We start from the raw sequence: 17,810 nt of genomic DNA, 5'->3' as shown, positions 1-17,810 counted from the left end.
GTTGAAGGAGGGGTTGGTTGTCAACAACCCTGGCACAGTGTTAATAAGAGATGTTTTATGTTAGTCACTTTCTCTCATTTCAAAATTAGATGCTAAACTTCCAGAGTATCCAATTTTTACTGCAGATGAACTTTACCTCACCTGCCTAGTTTTCATCTCTCACACCACCATCTAGTGGCCAAAAGAAGACTGACAACTTACAGTGGTGAAAAAGGTGACGATAAAAACTTCAAGTGATTAATCTAAAACAAAAGAAATGAAGGCTTTTGGAGCATTTTGAGATGTGCCCAGGTGTTCAGAGCCTGCAGACTCAACTATGAAGACTGAAGCTGTATTCGTGATATAATTTCTAATGATAAATAATAATAAACCTAAACACAATAGTGTTGATGTTAGAGTGTTAGAGCTAGTGTCAGGGTGTCAGTCTCGAGGCACACTGATAAAAGTAAAAGTGTAAAACAAGAACAAAAATTCAAAGTAAGAAAAAACAGGACACAACAGAATACAAGTTGCATGTGTATTTTATCTTGTGATATTCAGTAGAGACGAAATGATAAAATGAGGACTCTAAGACTCTTCATCATGGATCAGTGAAGAGCTGCAGAATAAATAATAACAAAATAACACGAGATACAAACCTTAACAAAACAATATGTTTTACTAAGGTGTGAGTACGTGCAGTTCTTTCAAAATAAACCTCGGTTTCGCACAGATACATTGACAGAGCGGATTATGGGATGGATGTGTGTGAGACTCCTGCTGAGGATAAAGTAAATAAACCTGAAAAGACTTTGTTTTATTTTGAAAGGTATAACCGGAGGCTGGGTGTTTTATTGCCGTTAACGGGACAGCGGAGCAGGACGCAGGAACGCAGCGGGTATCAGCGTCGGTGTCGGAGACAGAGGGAGGACCGGGACTGTTACAGATCAGAATCCCGTTTCCTCCAGGTTAATCCGGATTTAGAAGGAAACCATGGAAAACGTTACCGCGGCTCGTCTGATGAGGTGAAACTACGAATTTGACCGCTGAGGGTAGAAACCGCACAACACTGCTGCTCTTCTTCATCTCCACCATTTTGGTTGTCAGTGATGGAGCACATCCGGACGCCCAAGGTACCGACACACAGCATCTCAGCGCCGATGACTCGGCTCTTTGTCTTTGTCCTCCTCTGCTGGAGGAGTCAGATGTGTGTTACACGACCTAGTGTCTGACCACAAACTGACCAGTATCTGACCAGTAACTGACCAGTATCTGACCAGTATCTGACCAGGATCTGACCAATATTTAACCGGTATGTGACCAGTATCAGACAAGTATGTGAGCAGTAGCAGAGAGCCGTCCTGTGGTGACAAGAGACATGATGCTGGTGTCTCTGTGTGCACCTGCTCAGTAATATAAGTCATCCACCGTGTTCACAGTGACATCACAGTGACATCACAGCCTGTCTGCAGCTGACGTTACGTGTCCGATAATGGACTCAGTAACTGTAGGTCAGTTCCTGCTGCCACAGACGTTTGATTCATGTGGGCCTATCCTCCTCCTCCTCCTCATCATCATCATCATCATCATCATCCTCAGAGTCTGACTGTGGTTGTAATGGAGCTGAGATGAGTTAGTATGGATTGTACAGTATGCAGACATCTGTATACTGATACACACATTACAGTAACACTTGTACATGTCGGTACATGACGTGTGTGTATGTGTGTTTGGAACCAGATTACTTTAATTGAGTGTTTGAGCTGATATTACAGTGTAATGATGTGAGTGGGCAGGCATGCTGTGTCTTTTTAATGTGTGAATTTGTCCGTCTCTGATGTCCGTCTGTGTCAGGTGGAACATGTGCGTCTCCTGGACCGGTCCTCGGGCCAGAGGAAGGCCAGCATTGGGACTCTCTACCTTTCTGCTACACACTCCATCTTTGTCGAGAACAACCCTGAGACACGCAAGGAGACGTGGGTAAGCTGAGGCAGGAGGTGGGGCTATGGGAAACTCCTTTAACATCTGGGTAACGTCCGTGATAATATGAACTGTATATCTCTTCATTGTTATCATTATCATGTCTCTGCCTGAGTGAAGGATCAGAAAGCTTCACCTAAAGTTACATCTCTCATGTCCCACCTAAAGTGTGACTGACAGGCTGATCATATGTCTCTCCTTCATCCACCACCGGGAAACAGATGATCTGCTCTGATTTCACTGTGGAGAGCAGAGGCAGTAGAGAGAAAAGAGTGCTGCAGCAGCTGTAGGGGGATGTAGCGTGGACACACCTGTGTTTGTGAGGCTGCAGACAGATTGTTACCAGTTGCTTAAGATAGATATGAAATATGATCTGCAGAGGAGGTTTTATTGTGACAGTTAAAAGCACTGGACAGTGACACTCAGGCTTCATCGTCAGCTACAGAAACAATAACAGCCGACCTGTTCAGATTCATTCTCTAAGGCTGGATGAAGAACTCAGTGCAACTCAGATTCAAACTCGCCAAATGTTTGTTTATTACGCAAGTTTAAATAAACAGGAAGTTAAGGTAGTGCAGCTACAACATATTAGTCTGTAGCTCCTCCTCTTCCTCTGTGTTATGTCAAGAACTGTGAGTTGGACAATCAGATCTCCTGCAGGAGGCAGAATAGGAGTCTGACCTGTCCCTCTGGACTGGACTAGATAATGAAGGCATCCAGGGAGGTCAGATTTCACCCGACAGGCGCCAACTGTGTAAACTTACAGGAATAAAGAAGACAGGTTTCAGTTAGCTGCTTTAAAATGACAGCAGATGTCTGCTTCTTCCTCTTCTTATTCTTCCTCTTCCTCACCACATGGCTTTTACTTCCTGTGAGAAAAGGCCAGAAGCATAAAGTGATGTTGACACTTTTCTGGAATATGTCAGATCACAGTGACGTGGTGTGAGTTAGTTTTTATATAATGCTAATTGATATTAAGAGTCAGAAGGATCTGAACATTGTGTGTGTGTGTGTGTGTGTGTGTGTGTGTGTGTGTGTGTGTGTGTGTGTGTTCCAGGTGTTGCACAGCATGGTGAGCAGTGTGGAGAGGCCGGCCAGCAGTCCTGCGGGGAGCCAGCTGATCCTGCGCTGTAAGGACTTCCGGGTCTTTTATATCCTGGTCCCTCAGGAAAGAGACTGTGTGGACGTCCATGCCTCACTGGCCAGGTTGTCACGACCAGGTGTGTTTGTGTGTTTGTGTAAGTGGGTTGTTGTGTCATGAACAGGTGTGTTACTTTTAAACTTGTTAAGATGATTTACAATGATTCTCTCCTCTTTCTTCTTCCTCCTCCTCTTCCTCCTCCTCCTCTCCTCGCTCCTCCTCTCCTATCTCCTCCTCTCCTCCTCTCCTCTCTCCTCCTCTCTCTTCTTCTCCTAATCTTCCTGTCCTCTCTCCTCTCCTCCTCTCTCCTCTCCTCCTCCTCTTCTCAGAGAAGTACATTGAGCTGTACTGCCTCTCCTTCAATCCCAATGTGAACAAAGAGGAGAGGGAGGAGTCATGGAACTTCATCGACCTTGTGTCAGACTACAAGAGGATGGGAGTTCCTAACAACCTGTGGGTGACGACAGCAGCCAACAGTGAATACAGGGTCAGTCTTTGTTCTAAAGAGAACAAGAGAACTTCTACTAGTCATTACTGTACACACTGTCTGCTCTGCAGTTGTCTGCCTTGTACCAAGGACATTTATAGGGTCATAGATAAGATAGGTCCTTATCTGGAGGAACCTCCTCTAGTGGAGCAAACAGCAGCATGTCCACCGATAAATACTGAGCCATTTAAACTGCTTTAATTACTGAGGTATTTAAATAACTTTAAATACTGAGGCAATTAAACTACTTTAAATACTTAAATTCTAAGGCATTTAAAATACTTAAAATACTTAAATACTGAGCTATTTAAACAACTTTAAACACTTCAATTCTGAGGTATTTAAACTACTTTAAATACTGAGATATGTAACTACTTTAAAAACTTTAATACTGAGATATTTAAACTACTTTAAATACTTAAATACTGGGGTATTTAAACTACTTTAAATACTTAAATACTGAGGTATGTAACTACTTTAAATACTTAGATACTGAGGTATGTAACTACTTTAAATGTTGTTGTTTGATCAGTTAACCACTTGAATTATGATTAATTGCAGGTTTTGAAGGATGTAATATGAAATCGACATTTGTGTTGTTCCTTCCTGTCATTATTAGTGCCATTAGGTTTAAAGGCTGTTTCATTTAATGTTTTATGGTCATGGTGGAAAACGGTTGTGTGAGTTCATAGGTAAACTCTAGATAAAATAATTCAGAAGTACCATGGAAAATACTTCTCTTCTCTAAAGTTGAAACAAAGGAGAAGATGGGCCACGCCCCGGAAACGTGCGCCAGCCCCCAGGGGATAAAACAGTAGTGATCATTTCACACATTGTTCTTAGTTATTGACTGTTAGCAACCGGCTCTTAGCAACCGCTCTTACTCATTGCTTTTTGCCATTACACACTTAATTGTTTTGTCCGCCTTCTTTGTTCTTTCTGTGCCACATGCTCCAACTTTTTCTTTGTCTACATGCGCAACCTTTTATTTTTATAAGCCAAGTCAAAACCAACTGAACCAAAACAGCCTAAACAGAGTAATTTTTGTAACTTCTAACATGTAATTACTATCATGTTTTTCTTTTTGAAGATTTTTGACAGTTTAGACTAATCTGGCCAACGCCAGTCTCCTCTAAAGTTATCCAGCAAAGATTAGAGATTATTTCGCATCAACCAGGCAGATAACACGACCTGCCCACGACCGCCTGCAGAGAAGCCTTCAAGAAATCAAGAGTGCCCGAGACAGAAAGTCTCCTGGCAAACTCCACCAGAGCTGAACCGCTGACACACCAGCAGATGACACATCTACCCACGTCTGCCTTCAGAGAAGCCGACCAGAAATCAAGAGTGCCTAAGACAGAAAGTCTCCTGGCAAACTCCACCAGAGATGAACCACTGAGACACCGCAGAATCCGTCACCGTGATAACGGACAGGAGAATCCACCTAGATCCCGTGTCTCCAGGGTTACCACAGCAACCACAGCCACCTGGTTTCCAGCCAAACTCACAGTAGCCGGTCTTAACACTCTGCTCATGACTGGGTTGATGTCGAAATATAGTAATATTTAACCATCAAATCTCATTCGTAGACCTAGACCTATCATAATCTGTATAGCCATAGCCATAGCCATATTCTCTCCCACCATTGCCACATTCATTCCATTATTATTGTAATTGATCTGCTTGTTTGGAGTCAGATCGGTGTTGAAAAATAGCTGTTTTTGAACGTCGCTTTGGTTTTGTGAATAGCCTGCGGTTTGAGTAGAATGCAATATAATTGTGTTTGTTTGCTGTCAAGTCCCAGAGGACTTGTGTTGAAAAATAGCGGTTACTAAAGGTAATTGTTGCTCGGTGAACACCCCGTGGTATAAAATGTGAAAGGAAAAGTAGTGCTTGCTTACTTGAAGTCCCAGAAAGGAATTGTGTTAAAAACATTGTGATTACTGAACGTAACTCCAACCCGGTGAATACTCATACAGTCCAAATTGTGAATGAAAAGTGCTAGTGCTTTACTGAACGTGTCAGACTGGACTTGCATTGAAAATGCTTAGAACTTACTCAAAATAACACCCACTCGCTAAGCGTGCTTGAGGCCGCTGCGCCTCGCCATCTATTGTTTGAGAGGCTATAGGCCTTAGCAAAGAAGTTTCTCTGTCTGCGCTCTGAGTGAAATGAAACGCTTTCTACCTGCCTGACGCAGGTCTTTCAGTGGGCGGTACTAAGGGTCTATTACTGACGACACCTCACCTCCCTCTCCTTTCAAAACAAGCTGATAGAAATTTGGTGTCATCTGGTGGTGGATTTGGTTACCTGAGTTCGAGGATTGAATTCAAACAATGACTGTGTGCATGCAACAGATTGAGATCTAATGCTGTCAACTTTGTCAATTCATAATTTGCTATGTCAAAATCTTTTTTGCTAATTACACTATTGAATTAATAAGTGTTGTGCTAGTGCTAACACTAGTAACAGCATTAAGGAAAACTATTTTAGACAAATAGTTACAATTGTTGTTTCCCCCCCTTCAGTGTAAATCCCTGTAGCCTACTAACTCCACATTTTGACTCGTTATCAAATTCTTATCAAATGTCAAATGTATTTGAATTTGAAATTTCACATGTACCCTTATGTGTCTTCACACTATCGTATTAGGGGTGGGTGATATAGCCAATATACTCAACACTTGTTCCACGTAGGATGTATAAAATGACAATATTGCGAACATCGAGTATAAATTGTCACATGATTGTTTTAAAACGCCAGCATGAAGTTCTCTTTGGTGTTTCTCTCCTCTGTTTTATCAGTCAGTGGTGGCCAGTGTACTCTTTTATGCTGCAGTGTTCTGGGGCAGCAACTTGTCCCACATGAACAAAAAGAGAATGGACAAGCTGGTCAAAAAGGTAGTTATATTATATATATATTATAGTTATATATTTTTTATGTCTGTCACATTCATATAAGGTCCAGACATTTAAACTATAGGCTAGTGAAAGGTGTCAGTTATTTATAATGTTGCTGGTATCATATCAGTATGACTATCAACAAATGTTTCCCTGTCTATTTTTGCTGGGAACCACTCGTCATGAGTGAAAAACAGACGAGATGCTGAATCTCTAGATCACACAAAACAGCAGCAAAGCATGAGAGTGTGTGTCTTTATGCATCAAAGGGGTTAAATCGTGTATGTATGAAGTTCTATAGAGTAGATTTCAAATTATTGCGATATTGTGATATATATCGTGTATATAGCCTAAAAATACTCTTAGGCCATATCACCCAGCCCTATAACGTATCACTTCAAATCTAATTGTTTTCTCCTTTTAAAAGGCATTTTCCCCCTCATTTTAGTACATTAGTAATTTATATACCTATAGCTCTAAAGTTTGCATTGCTTTCAGCTTCGATACCATAGGGTGGACTTATCAATTGGATGTTCCAATTTTGAAGGTTATTGCACCTGGATCTGTTCAATTGTGAGTTCTACCCATAAGGTGATCACTGCTTACCAGTGTGGGTCCTTAACTGCCCAATTTTGAGTTCTATCCCTTTTGAATTCCAGAACATTTAGATTGGGACGTTCATAACGTGTAACTGACAAATCCATGCACCTAAATCAGCTCAGCCACACACCCTTCCAGAAGTTATTGGCCTACTAAATGGCAAAAACATTTTCTGCCCGAAACAACTTATAGGGACCATAAGTCTTCCAGACCACATTGGCCTGACAAAGTCAAACTTTTACGCCTCAGATCCCCGCCGAAGTAGGTTCCCACCTAACCAATGGGAAAACTGTAAGGCTTGTGAGTATAAGGGACAGAAAAGAAGTGCCTCAGAGTAATTTTTGTAACTTGTTATTACTATTACATTTCCTTTTTTTTAAAGATTTTTGACAGTTTTTAGACTAATCTGGCCAACGACAATCTCCTCTAAAGTTATCCAGCCCAAGTTAAGTGCATTAAAGTTTATTTCGCATAAACCCGCAAGAGCAGCAGACAAATAACACAACCTCCCAACGACCACCTGCAGAGAAGCCTAGAAGAAATCAAGAGTGCCTGAGACAGAAGCGCTGAGATCCCGCGTCTTCAGAGTTACCACGGCAACCTCAGCCACATGGGTTCCAGTCAAGGGGTCCCCAGCTACAGCACAACTCACAGTAGGCCGATCTTAACTTTCTGCCCATGTATAGCAGAAATATAGCAATATTTAGTCATTAGAATACCTAGACCTTCCATTAGCTGTATAGCCATAGCCATAACATATTCTCCCCCACCATTGCCAACTCATCACACTGCTCATTTCATTATAATTTTCATCATTATGATTATTGTACATTGCATTTACTCTGTAGATAGTAGTCTAGTTAATAAACTTCTTTATTTACACCCAGCTGTTGTCCTGTTGTGTTCTTTTGAAGTAGAGACTGGAGATACATTGAATCGAGAAGTCACGGCTTCTGATATGAGATTGATCACATTACTCAATGAAGTAATTCAATGTCCTCCCTGAGGACTGGTGCCCCCTTTCAATGAGAGCACATTCTAAATTGTGGTGTTAACGTAACAGCAGTCATGCTCCTTAAAGACTACTACAGCTAACATCACAACAACATCACATAATGATACCAAACACACAAATGTGACACCTGTACCTGTTTGCTAACTAACCAGTTTGGGTTAGCTTTCACAAACATTAGCTAATGAGACAAAATGATGCTGATGTTACAACCTGTCAAACAGAAATGGAACCACCTTTACATCTGTCGTCATGCCTTTCAACTCTTGGAGGTCTCTCCACCACAGTCGGACTGGTCATAGGGACTACCAGGACAAATCCCTATGGACAACCACAGCAGTGTAGCAAGTTTTGTGCAATGGTGCAGGCTGGTCCTAGGATGAGTCCAGATCTGAATTTGTCTCCCAGTCTCACACACACCGTCCTGCTGCAGCAGATACTCGCTACATCTCCAAATGTGGATTAATCCGCTGCTGAAAATAGTTCTCAGCAAATGTGTTAATTTACTCCCGTTTAAGTGATATTTGAAGACGACAATGCACATCTATTTCAGGTTCTCATCATCTGTGTAATAATGTCCCCCCCTCCCTCCCCCCTCAGGCGTGTGACACCTACCCCTCAGAGCTGTTTGTTCCAAAGTCGGCCACACCCACCATCATCGATGGCAGCTCAAGGTTCAGGAGTCGAAGACGATTTCCTGCTCTGTCCTACTTCCACCAGGACACACTGGTCAGTGACACATACACACACACACACACACGCAGATTACAATGATGATGATGATGATGATGATGATGATGATGATTATGATGCTTTATGGCTCTATAGGCTGCAGTGTGCCGGTGTAGCCAACCTCTGTCAGGATTCAGTGGACGCTGTCAGGAGGATGAGATGATGCTTCAGGCTGTGATGAAGTCCAACCCTGGCAGTGACTACATTTATGTGGTGGACACCAGGCCCAAGGTAACGCGCACACACACACACACACACACACACACACACACACAGTAAAAAACATTTATGCACTAGGAGCAACAATATTCACATAAACAGCACTGTGTGTGTTTGTGTGTGTTTGTGTGTGTGTGTGTGTGTGTGTTTCCAGCTGAACGCCATGGCCAACCGAGCGGCAGGTAAAGGCTACGAGAACGAGGACCACTACACCAACATTAAGCTGCAGTTCATCGGCATCGAGAACATCCATGTGATGAGGAGCAGCCAGCAGAAGATCATTGACGGTGAGGAGGGTGTGTGTGTGTATGTGTGTGTGTGTGTGTGAGCGTATGTGTGCGTAAGTATTCTGTAGTTACCTCAGAGAGCTGCTGTTAGTAAACACACAGTTTTCCTCTGACTGTACGTCTTCCTGTCTTCCTCCTACAGTGGGTGAGATGCGGTCTCCCTCCATGACGGACTTCCTGTGGGGTCTGGAGAACTCTGGTTGGCTCAAACACATTAAAGCCATACTGGATGCTGGAGTCTTCATAGCCAGGGTGTGTATACACACACACACACAGTCTCACACACACACACACACACACAATTGCAACTATCTGATTGGTTATAATAATTGAATCCATGTAAAAACTGAATCTTCAGACTCATGGATCATGACCTTCACCATGTTACTGTATCTGCAGTGACACGCACCCACCTCACCTGTGTATGTTTACACCTGCGCTCTGACCCTCTCTCTCTCCAGGCCGTGGCTGATGAAGGAGTTAGTGTCCTGGTCCACTGCTCAGACGGCTGGGACAGGACCGCCCAGGCCTGCTCTGTGGCCAGTATACTGCTGGACCCCCACTACAGGACCATCACAGGACTGATGGTAACACACACACACACACACACACTCACGCACAGAGACACATGCTCTTTACTCCTCCTTTTCACTCCTCTTCTTCACTCCTCACTCCTTCTTATTCCTCCTCTTCACTCCTCCTTTTTACCCCTTCTCTCCTCTCCTCATTCTTCTTCTTAATTCCTCCTCATCACTCCTCTTCTTCACTCCTCACTCCTCTTCATCCTCTCTTGTAGGTGCTGATAGAGAGAGACTGGGTTTCCTTTGGACACAAGTTTTCCCACAGGTCAGTAACTGTATTTTATTTTGACAGGTCAACACACTTGATTTCATGATGTCAGACAGTGACGTGTCCTTTCAGGGTAAGAGCATGAGATTTATGTGACCTCTGCAGTTTGTATTTAGAGAGTCAGTGGTTTATGTGACACAGCCTGTCCTGTAGGTCAACAGCAGAGACACAGAGGACACAGGAGCAGACAGAGTGACTGCTCCTCTTACTTAAAGCTGGAGCAGGCCGCTCTCCTGCAGCTCTCTCCTCAGATACACACTACATACACACATTTAAAGCTACATACAACACACTCAGATACTACAGGAACATGAAGGTAGCAGCCTGTTATCTGTCCAGATGAAGAACGCATGTCCATCTGAAGCTGGAACTGCTGCTGAAGGGGGTCCTACAAAGAATTGGACTAAAGTTCTGAAGAGTTTAGTTAATAAGAGATTTTAGTTTTTGATTTTGAATACATTTGCAAATCTAAAAACATGTTTTCACTTTGGCTTCATGAGAGTAACCATTAATAAATTATAAACATTAAATATTTCATTACTCATGTCATGACATCATGCTCTTCTGTGGAAGTGTGAAGATCTTCGTCTGTTTAGGTAGAAAGGTTCTATATTAATGCAGCCATTCATTATACATATACAGTATATTAATATTAAGTCATGGGAAGGTGGTCTAAGACCTTTGGACCCCACTGTTTATTAATATCTGAACAATTCTTGTTTTTTTTTAACACGTTAACATAGTGAATGTTTTGTGAGTGTGTGTGGGGATGGACAGTAAAGAGAGAGATCTGTCCCTGTAGGTGCGCCCACCTGGATGGAGATCCTAAGGAGGTGTCCCCCGTTATTGATCAGTTCCTGGAGTGTGTGTGGCAGCTGTCAGAACAGTTCCCATGCGCCTTCGAGTTCAATGAGCGCTTCCTCATCGCCATACACACACACGCCTACTCCTGTCAGTATGGGACCTTCCTGGGCAACTGCCAGAGGGAACGCAGGGACATGAGGTAAGAAGGTCGTTAAAACAGCTATAATCAGTGTTTTACAGTAACAATCTGAAAACAGTGTGACGAGAATGATAATTAGCTGAATCTGCTGCTCTTCAACATGACAGCTAACCGTTAGCATACTGTCTGTTCAACATGACAGATAACAGTTAGCATACTGTCTGTTCAACACTTGTGAGTATACTGAGTACACAGTGTACTACATGTGAGTATACTGAGTACACAGTTTACTACTTGTGAGTATACTGAGTACACAGTGTTCTGTGAGTATACTGAGTACACAGTGTGCTGCATTAGAGTATACAGTGTACTACATGTGAGTGTACTGACTGAAGTATCTAATGTGAGACACAGCAATGTTCAGTCAGAGAGAGCTGCCTATGACTCATAGCCTAGCAACAGCCTTGACAACGACACACTGATTGATTGATGCACATTCAGACCAATCAGTCTTGAATTCAGACACATGGTACATCGTTTGTTTTTATATTGTGTTTGGTGATAGTGAGTGAACATGATGTCTATGTAAAACTGAAAACAAGTGTAATATTATGATAATTATATTAATTGTGGTGAGAACGGGCTTGAAACCAAAACGTCTGGTCTCTATAAACTAGTTTATCTAATCAGCTCTGTTTTAGTTTGACAGAGATCAAAACCATAAAAAGTCAAAAGGCCTCACATCTACATCTCACACCCGTTACTTTTCACCTTCACTGCAGTTAAATAAGGATCCACACATTAAACAGTACTGAGTGACCTTATTTATGACGCAGGAAAATTACATCCATAACATCGATTCATTTTATCGGCGTCACATTTGTCCTTACCTCTGTGAATCTGTGGCACATTGGTGTGGGTGTCTGCCAGCTGCTTTGTGGGTAGTGAAGGCCTTTCAATTTGCCAAATAGGATAAAGAGAAGCAAACAGGGTGCAGACCTTAACTGGGATTCAGGCACATAAACCGATTGCCTCTTGAAGATCCAGAGGCAGATTCAAATCTGGATCCAGTGTCTGTTAGCTCCCTGATCCTGGTGGATGGATGCACTGAGAAGACATCTGATTATTTAACAAAGAACACCTGACAATGTTGCTGATTCCTGCTTGACAGCTAAATGATTCACACAGCCACTGCTACAGAAACCAGACCAGAAAAGACCAGAAGAAACCAGACCAGACCATACCAGTGCTTGTCTCTCATAAATTGGGTTTGTGTGTTGTGTTTGTGTGTGTGTGTGTGTGTGTGTGTGTGTGTGTGTTGTGTTTGTGTATACAGGCTTCGTGAGCGGACTCACTCTCTGTGGCCTCACCTGTGGAAGGATAGAGCCGACTATACCAACCCTCTGTACAAGGCTGAGCTGAGCCAGAGTCAGGGCGTCCTGAGACCCAACACCACCCCCTACTGCTTCAAGTGAGTCACTGCAGCAAACACACACACGACACACCTGCTGTTGTAAGTCTGAGATGTAAATTATCTTACTGTTGAAAAGACAAATCAAATGCAGTTGTTCTGTGTATTTATTGTTATATTAAGATATGATAATACAGTATACTACATAACTTTATATTATATATTCTAAGACAGACAAACATCACTCCTGGAACATAAAAGTACATTTTTATGATACTGTCGAACATCATCTGTTGTCTCACCTGGTCCCCAGGATGTGGAAAGGTCTCTACAACCACATGGAGAAATCGATGCCTCCTCACCAGTCACCTGCCGACTTCCTGTCTGCCGTGAGGGAGGAGTCCCAGCAGCTGGAGGAGGAGCTGACCAATCACCAGGAGGTACCGCCAGGAGGAACCGCCCACCACCACCATCCGGGCTCCAGACAAGGCATACGGCACACAAAGACACCACCATCACCCAGACTGTGGTCCAGATCTTCATCAGTCCAGATCTATATCAGTCCAGATCAACATTAGTCTGGATCTACATCAGTCCAGATCTATATCAGTCCACATCAACATTAATCCAGATCTACATCAGTCCAGATCTACATCAGTCCAGATCTATATCAGTCCAGATCAACATTAGTCCGGATCTACATCAGTCCAGATCTATATCAGTCCAGATCTATATCAGTCCACATCAACATTAGTCCGGATCTACATCAGTCCAGATCTATATCAGTCCACATCAACATTAGTCCGGATCTACATCAGTCCAGATCTATATCAGTCCACATCAACATTAGTCCAGATCTACATCAGTCCAGATCTACATCAGTCCAGATCAACATTAGTCCACATCAACATCAGTCCAGATCCACATCAGTCCAGATCTACATCACCCCAGATCTACATCAGTCCAGATCAACATTAGTCCAGATCTACAGCAGTCCAGATCTACATCACCCCAGATCTACCTCAGTCCAGATCTACATCACCCCAGATCTACATCCATCCAGATCTACAGCAGTCCAGATCTGCATAACCCCAGATCAACATTAGTCCAGATCTACATCAGTCCAGATCCACATCAGTCCAGATAAACATCACCCCAGATCAACATCGCCCCATATCTACAGCAGTCTAGATCAACATCAGTCTAAACCTACATCAGTCTAAACCTACATCAGTCCAGATCTACATCACCCTAGGGGCTGGTTTCACGAAGATATCTCAGACTGGTCGAGAAGGAGAGAAGGATTAGAGATTTTTTTTTCAAATCAAATTTTTCTTTTTATTGTTTCACTTTTCAAGTAAAATGTCCTTATAACTGCTGAATTCTTCCAAAAGACAAACATTTCTGAGCTTAACTTTAACTAACACAAGTGTGTAAGAACATCCCACCATGACGAAATTCTGTATTTGTCAGTGAGGGAGGAGCAGATCTGGATCTGTACAGTAACCAGTCACAGATCTCAACACCTTAAATCTGAATTTGACATCAAACATTATTTCTTGAGAAACTGAAATGTTCTCTCACAATTTTGAGTAGATGATGAGTCAGTCAGAGAAACAGAGAGAGAGAGACAGACAGACAGACAGACAGACAGAGAGAGAGAGAGAGAGAGACAGTCAGTCAGAGAGTAGAGAGAGAGAGAGAGAGACAGTCAGTCAGAGAGACAGGCGGTCAGACAGAGAGAGAGACAGGAATTCAGAGAGAGAGAGACAGACAGACGGACAGAGAGAGAGACAGGAATTCAGAGAGAGACAGTCAGAGAGAGAGACAGTCAGACAGACAGAAGGGGCAGTCAGACAGGCAGACAGACAGACAGTCAGACAGAGATACAGTCAGTCAGACAGAGAATAACAGAGAGACAGTCAGAGACAGAGGTGAAAACATGAGCTCATTGGTGAAAGTGATGATGTCAGCGAAGCATGATGATGTCATGAGGCTGCTACATGTGAAGGCGTGAGGCTGTGACCACTTCCTGAATGCTCTGTGTCTTTCCTCTGTGCAGAGGATAGCTGCCCTGACAGGGCAGCCAATCACGTGGGAGAAGATTGAGGTTCCAAGGAGGAGGAGGACCACCCACCTGCCGCAGAGACACTGTGGGCCGGACCCGCCCACCGCTTACACAGACCCAATCACCAGCCCTGCACAGGACACCGGTCATACAGTCTCCTCTCAACCAGCCAATCAGAAGGCTCAGACCAAGGACCCAACTCTCACCCTGCAGATAGAGCCACACACACAGATCAAGAGTCACGACCCTGACGACCTCTCCACCTGCAGCGACCTGGAGTCGGGCGTGGCCGACCTCAGCAGCCGCTCGTCCAGCGGCGGGGACTACGCCAAGGACCCGGAGTTAGAATGAGGACGCCTGTGCTACTGCCTGACTGGAAAACAGGGTGAAGGTGACAGAGGAAATGACAAGAGTCCTAAAAATATTTATTCAAACAGCTGGAGAGGAAGAGGAGGGAGGAAGATTAAAGATGGAAATTAGTTTCTCCTTTGTTTTCACATTAAAGAGAGAAACATCAGTTTCCTGTGTTTCAGTTTGAGAGGCTGCTTTTATACGTGATGTTTATTTATTGTTGTTTGTATTTAGTTTCAGGGATGAACTGTTACTGTGACACACAGGGGTCAGGGGGACGAAGATCGATGTGTCTCTGTAGTTGCCATGCTTCACTTTCCCTCCTCATCACCATAATTCAACATGATGATTCACTCTTCTTCACTGATAATCTCCTGTCACTCACATCATGTCTCAGCATCATGATCCCGGTCCAGTCTGGACCTAGTCAGGTGTGAGGGGCCAAGAGTTCAGCACTACAGTAGTAATGCAATTAGAGTCACATGCATATAATTGGTGTGTTATTGATGTGAAGAGCAGATGGGTGTCATGAGTCAGGACTGGGTAGATGTATGTGGTCTTGGTCCTGGATCAGGGGTCAGGACTGTGCAGATGTGTGTGCTCTGGGTCCTGGATCAGCTGCTACAGACAAACATGAGGTCTGAACACTGGAACCTGGACAGGGACTCAGATGAAGCTTTTGTCCTTGAACTTAAACCACCTCAGTCCAGTTCCCCCTCTGAGGGTCTGCAGGACCTGTATCAGGACATGTGGTGGTTCCTCAGCTCTGATGGTCAAAGAGAAACAGTGAAATACATAATGTTCCTGTAGCAGTGTGTAACATGATGTGATGATATTTACCCTCTGCAGCTCGTCATATGATGTTCCAGCTGTTGTCATGAAGACCATGTTTTACTGATATTTATTTGAATCAGCCACAAGAAGAACCTCTGACTAAGGGTCACCTGTCGGACTGGAGAAGCACAGGTGTTTTTGTGTGGTCCAGATCAGTGTCATGGGAACAAGACTTCACTGGACCTTCACCCAGCAGAGGGAGAAGAGATAAACCCCAGAGTGCTTCATCAGCTGGTTCTCACCGACTCTGACAGGAGGGACCGTGTAAAACCAGCGTCACTGACTGAGTCTCTGGATCTCCTCTCCCTCTTGTACATGTCCCCGTAGCCTGTGGTGTGTGTGTGTGTGTGTGTGTGTATGTGTGTGTATGTTTGTGTGTGTTGTGTATTCAGTGATGTAACAGATTGATCAATAAAAACACAGTTAAAGGGAAAAGAAGTGTAACACACTGAGTCTGAAGTTTCCTTCAACATCCTGCACAGGGGAAATTATCATGTAGAATAAAAATCAGGTGGCTCAGAACGTGATGTAAACATGTCTGAACAGACTGAAACCTGAGGCCTGTACTACGAAGCAGGATTTGAGGTCATGGAGGTAACTTCAGGTTTAACTAGAGTTTCAGCCCTACCACGGTGGTTCACTTGTTACCGGGGTAAATCACCATGGTAACTTACACTGAACTCCTAACGTGCTCTGGCGCAGGTTAACTTCAGAGGATCAGATCAAAACCTGTCAACAGCCAAACTTCTGACCAATCAAATCACTGGAAAAACTGAGTCATAATTCCTACAGGATCCTGACAGGGACAAAAGAGTTTAAAATAAAGTGATAAATAATAATGACTGGTTTTAAAACACAGCTCCAAAAAAAATTATAAAAATTCTACTATAAAAAAATATTTTAGCTTCATTTTAATTTAACACAGATTCTTTAATCCAACAGGATTTCAGACAGTGTCGCTGCTCTTACTCTCTTCTTCATCACTGCAGCTCAGAATAACATGAGGAGACTCTGAGACCCCAACTGGAAATAAAAACTAAACCAACAATGATCCACACACTGCTAATTATTTCCATGATTATAAATAAACATTTCAGTCAGACTGACTCATCAGACATCAACTACTCCTCTCCTCTTTTCTTTCTCTCCTCTCTGCAGCAGAAACAGTCTGACTTTAACTTTAACTGTTTTATCTGCATCACATGTTCATCACAGTTTGTTCATCATCCGACTGAAGAGCGAAAATACTCAGTAAGAAACATAATGATAATTCATGCACTTATTTACAATATATCTCTTTAGTTTGACTTTAATAGAAATTCCAGTCATGAAATTCCAGTCATGTGATCATATGGTTTACATTTCACCTTGTCGAACATCACTTTTAGACATGGCTGTAATCGAAATTACCGGCAGGTAAACCCAGGGTTAACTGAGCCAGTTGATAACCAGCTTTGTAGTACAGGTTTTCCACAGCCAATGTTAGGTTCAGTTAACCCGGATAACTAAAAGCTATCCTGGGTATGTTCAACTCGCTTTGTAATTCAGGCCGAATTCAGAAAACAAAAGACATCATTCAACATCAACAGTCAGATGTGTTTGTGACATTAACAGTGATGTGATCAGCTGGGCTCTCCTCAAAGCTTCCACTAGCTGAAGCTGTTACACAACCACACCTGACACTGTCAGGCTGTGTGCACAGTGATAGGTTTTCATTTTAAAACTAAATCATCCTTACTAACACATTTAAAGACACATACATACATGACCATTCATATACACTGAGCATCTGCAAGCCGGTGTAAACAGGAAGTAGATTGTCTACTCTGCAGTTGGTTAGTTACAATAAATCCTCTGAATGAGGAACAACAAAGAGTTGTAGTGTTAAAATACAGAATTTAACTGAACAACAGCTGCTAGAAAAGACAAGGTCAATAACAGCAGCTTTCAGCCTCTAAAACACACACTATCAGGAACGCTGCTGGACCTGTTTTATTTTGAAAACTCTGGGGTTGTT

General features: G+C 43.0%; 1 protein-coding gene across 2 annotated transcripts; it reads left to right on the top strand.

The window, feature by feature from the left end:
- The first annotated feature begins 810 nt into the window (after window positions 1–810).
- On the top strand, window positions 811–17,341 carry LOC130166435 (myotubularin-related protein 7-like). 2 transcript variants are annotated; one of them, XM_056372040.1, is made up of 14 exons: window positions 811–1,112; window positions 1,834–1,959; window positions 3,017–3,179; window positions 3,430–3,587; window positions 8,700–8,828; window positions 8,928–9,062; window positions 9,205–9,337; window positions 9,480–9,589; window positions 9,799–9,924; window positions 10,134–10,183; window positions 10,989–11,189; window positions 12,466–12,600; window positions 12,854–12,980; window positions 14,603–17,341. In XM_056372040.1, the coding sequence occupies exons 1-14, from the start codon at window positions 1,089–1,091 to the stop codon at window positions 14,957–14,959; spliced, it is 1,974 nt and encodes a 657-aa protein (XP_056228015.1). In that variant the 5' UTR covers window positions 811–1,088; the 3' UTR covers window positions 14,960–17,341. The 2 variants fall into 2 exon arrangements, with proteins under 2 accessions (XP_056228015.1, XP_056228016.1); XM_056372041.1 differs by having other exon boundaries at window positions 12,854–13,029; window positions 14,603–14,781.
- Window positions 17,342–17,810: the final 469 nt, after the last annotated feature.

The sequence above is a fragment of the Seriola aureovittata genome, chromosome 3 (genome assembly GCF_021018895.1).
Source record: "Seriola aureovittata isolate HTS-2021-v1 ecotype China chromosome 3, ASM2101889v1, whole genome shotgun sequence".
NCBI classification, from domain to species: domain Eukaryota; kingdom Metazoa; phylum Chordata; class Actinopteri; order Carangiformes; family Carangidae; genus Seriola; species Seriola aureovittata.
The sequence above is the reverse complement of the archived record's forward strand: the minus strand, read 5'-3'. Positions and strand labels throughout refer to the sequence as shown.

Coding starts and splice junctions, on each gene's coding strand:
- LOC130166435 (XM_056372040.1), top strand. CDS start 1,089: ATGGAGCACATCCGGACGCCCAAG. Junction 1,960..3,016: donor AGACACGCAAGGAGACGTGG/GTAAGCTGAGGC, acceptor TGTGTGTTCCAG/GTGTTGCACAGCATGGTGAG. Junction 9,338..9,479: donor CCAGCAGAAGATCATTGACG/GTGAGGAGGGTG, acceptor TTCCTCCTACAG/TGGGTGAGATGCGGTCTCCC.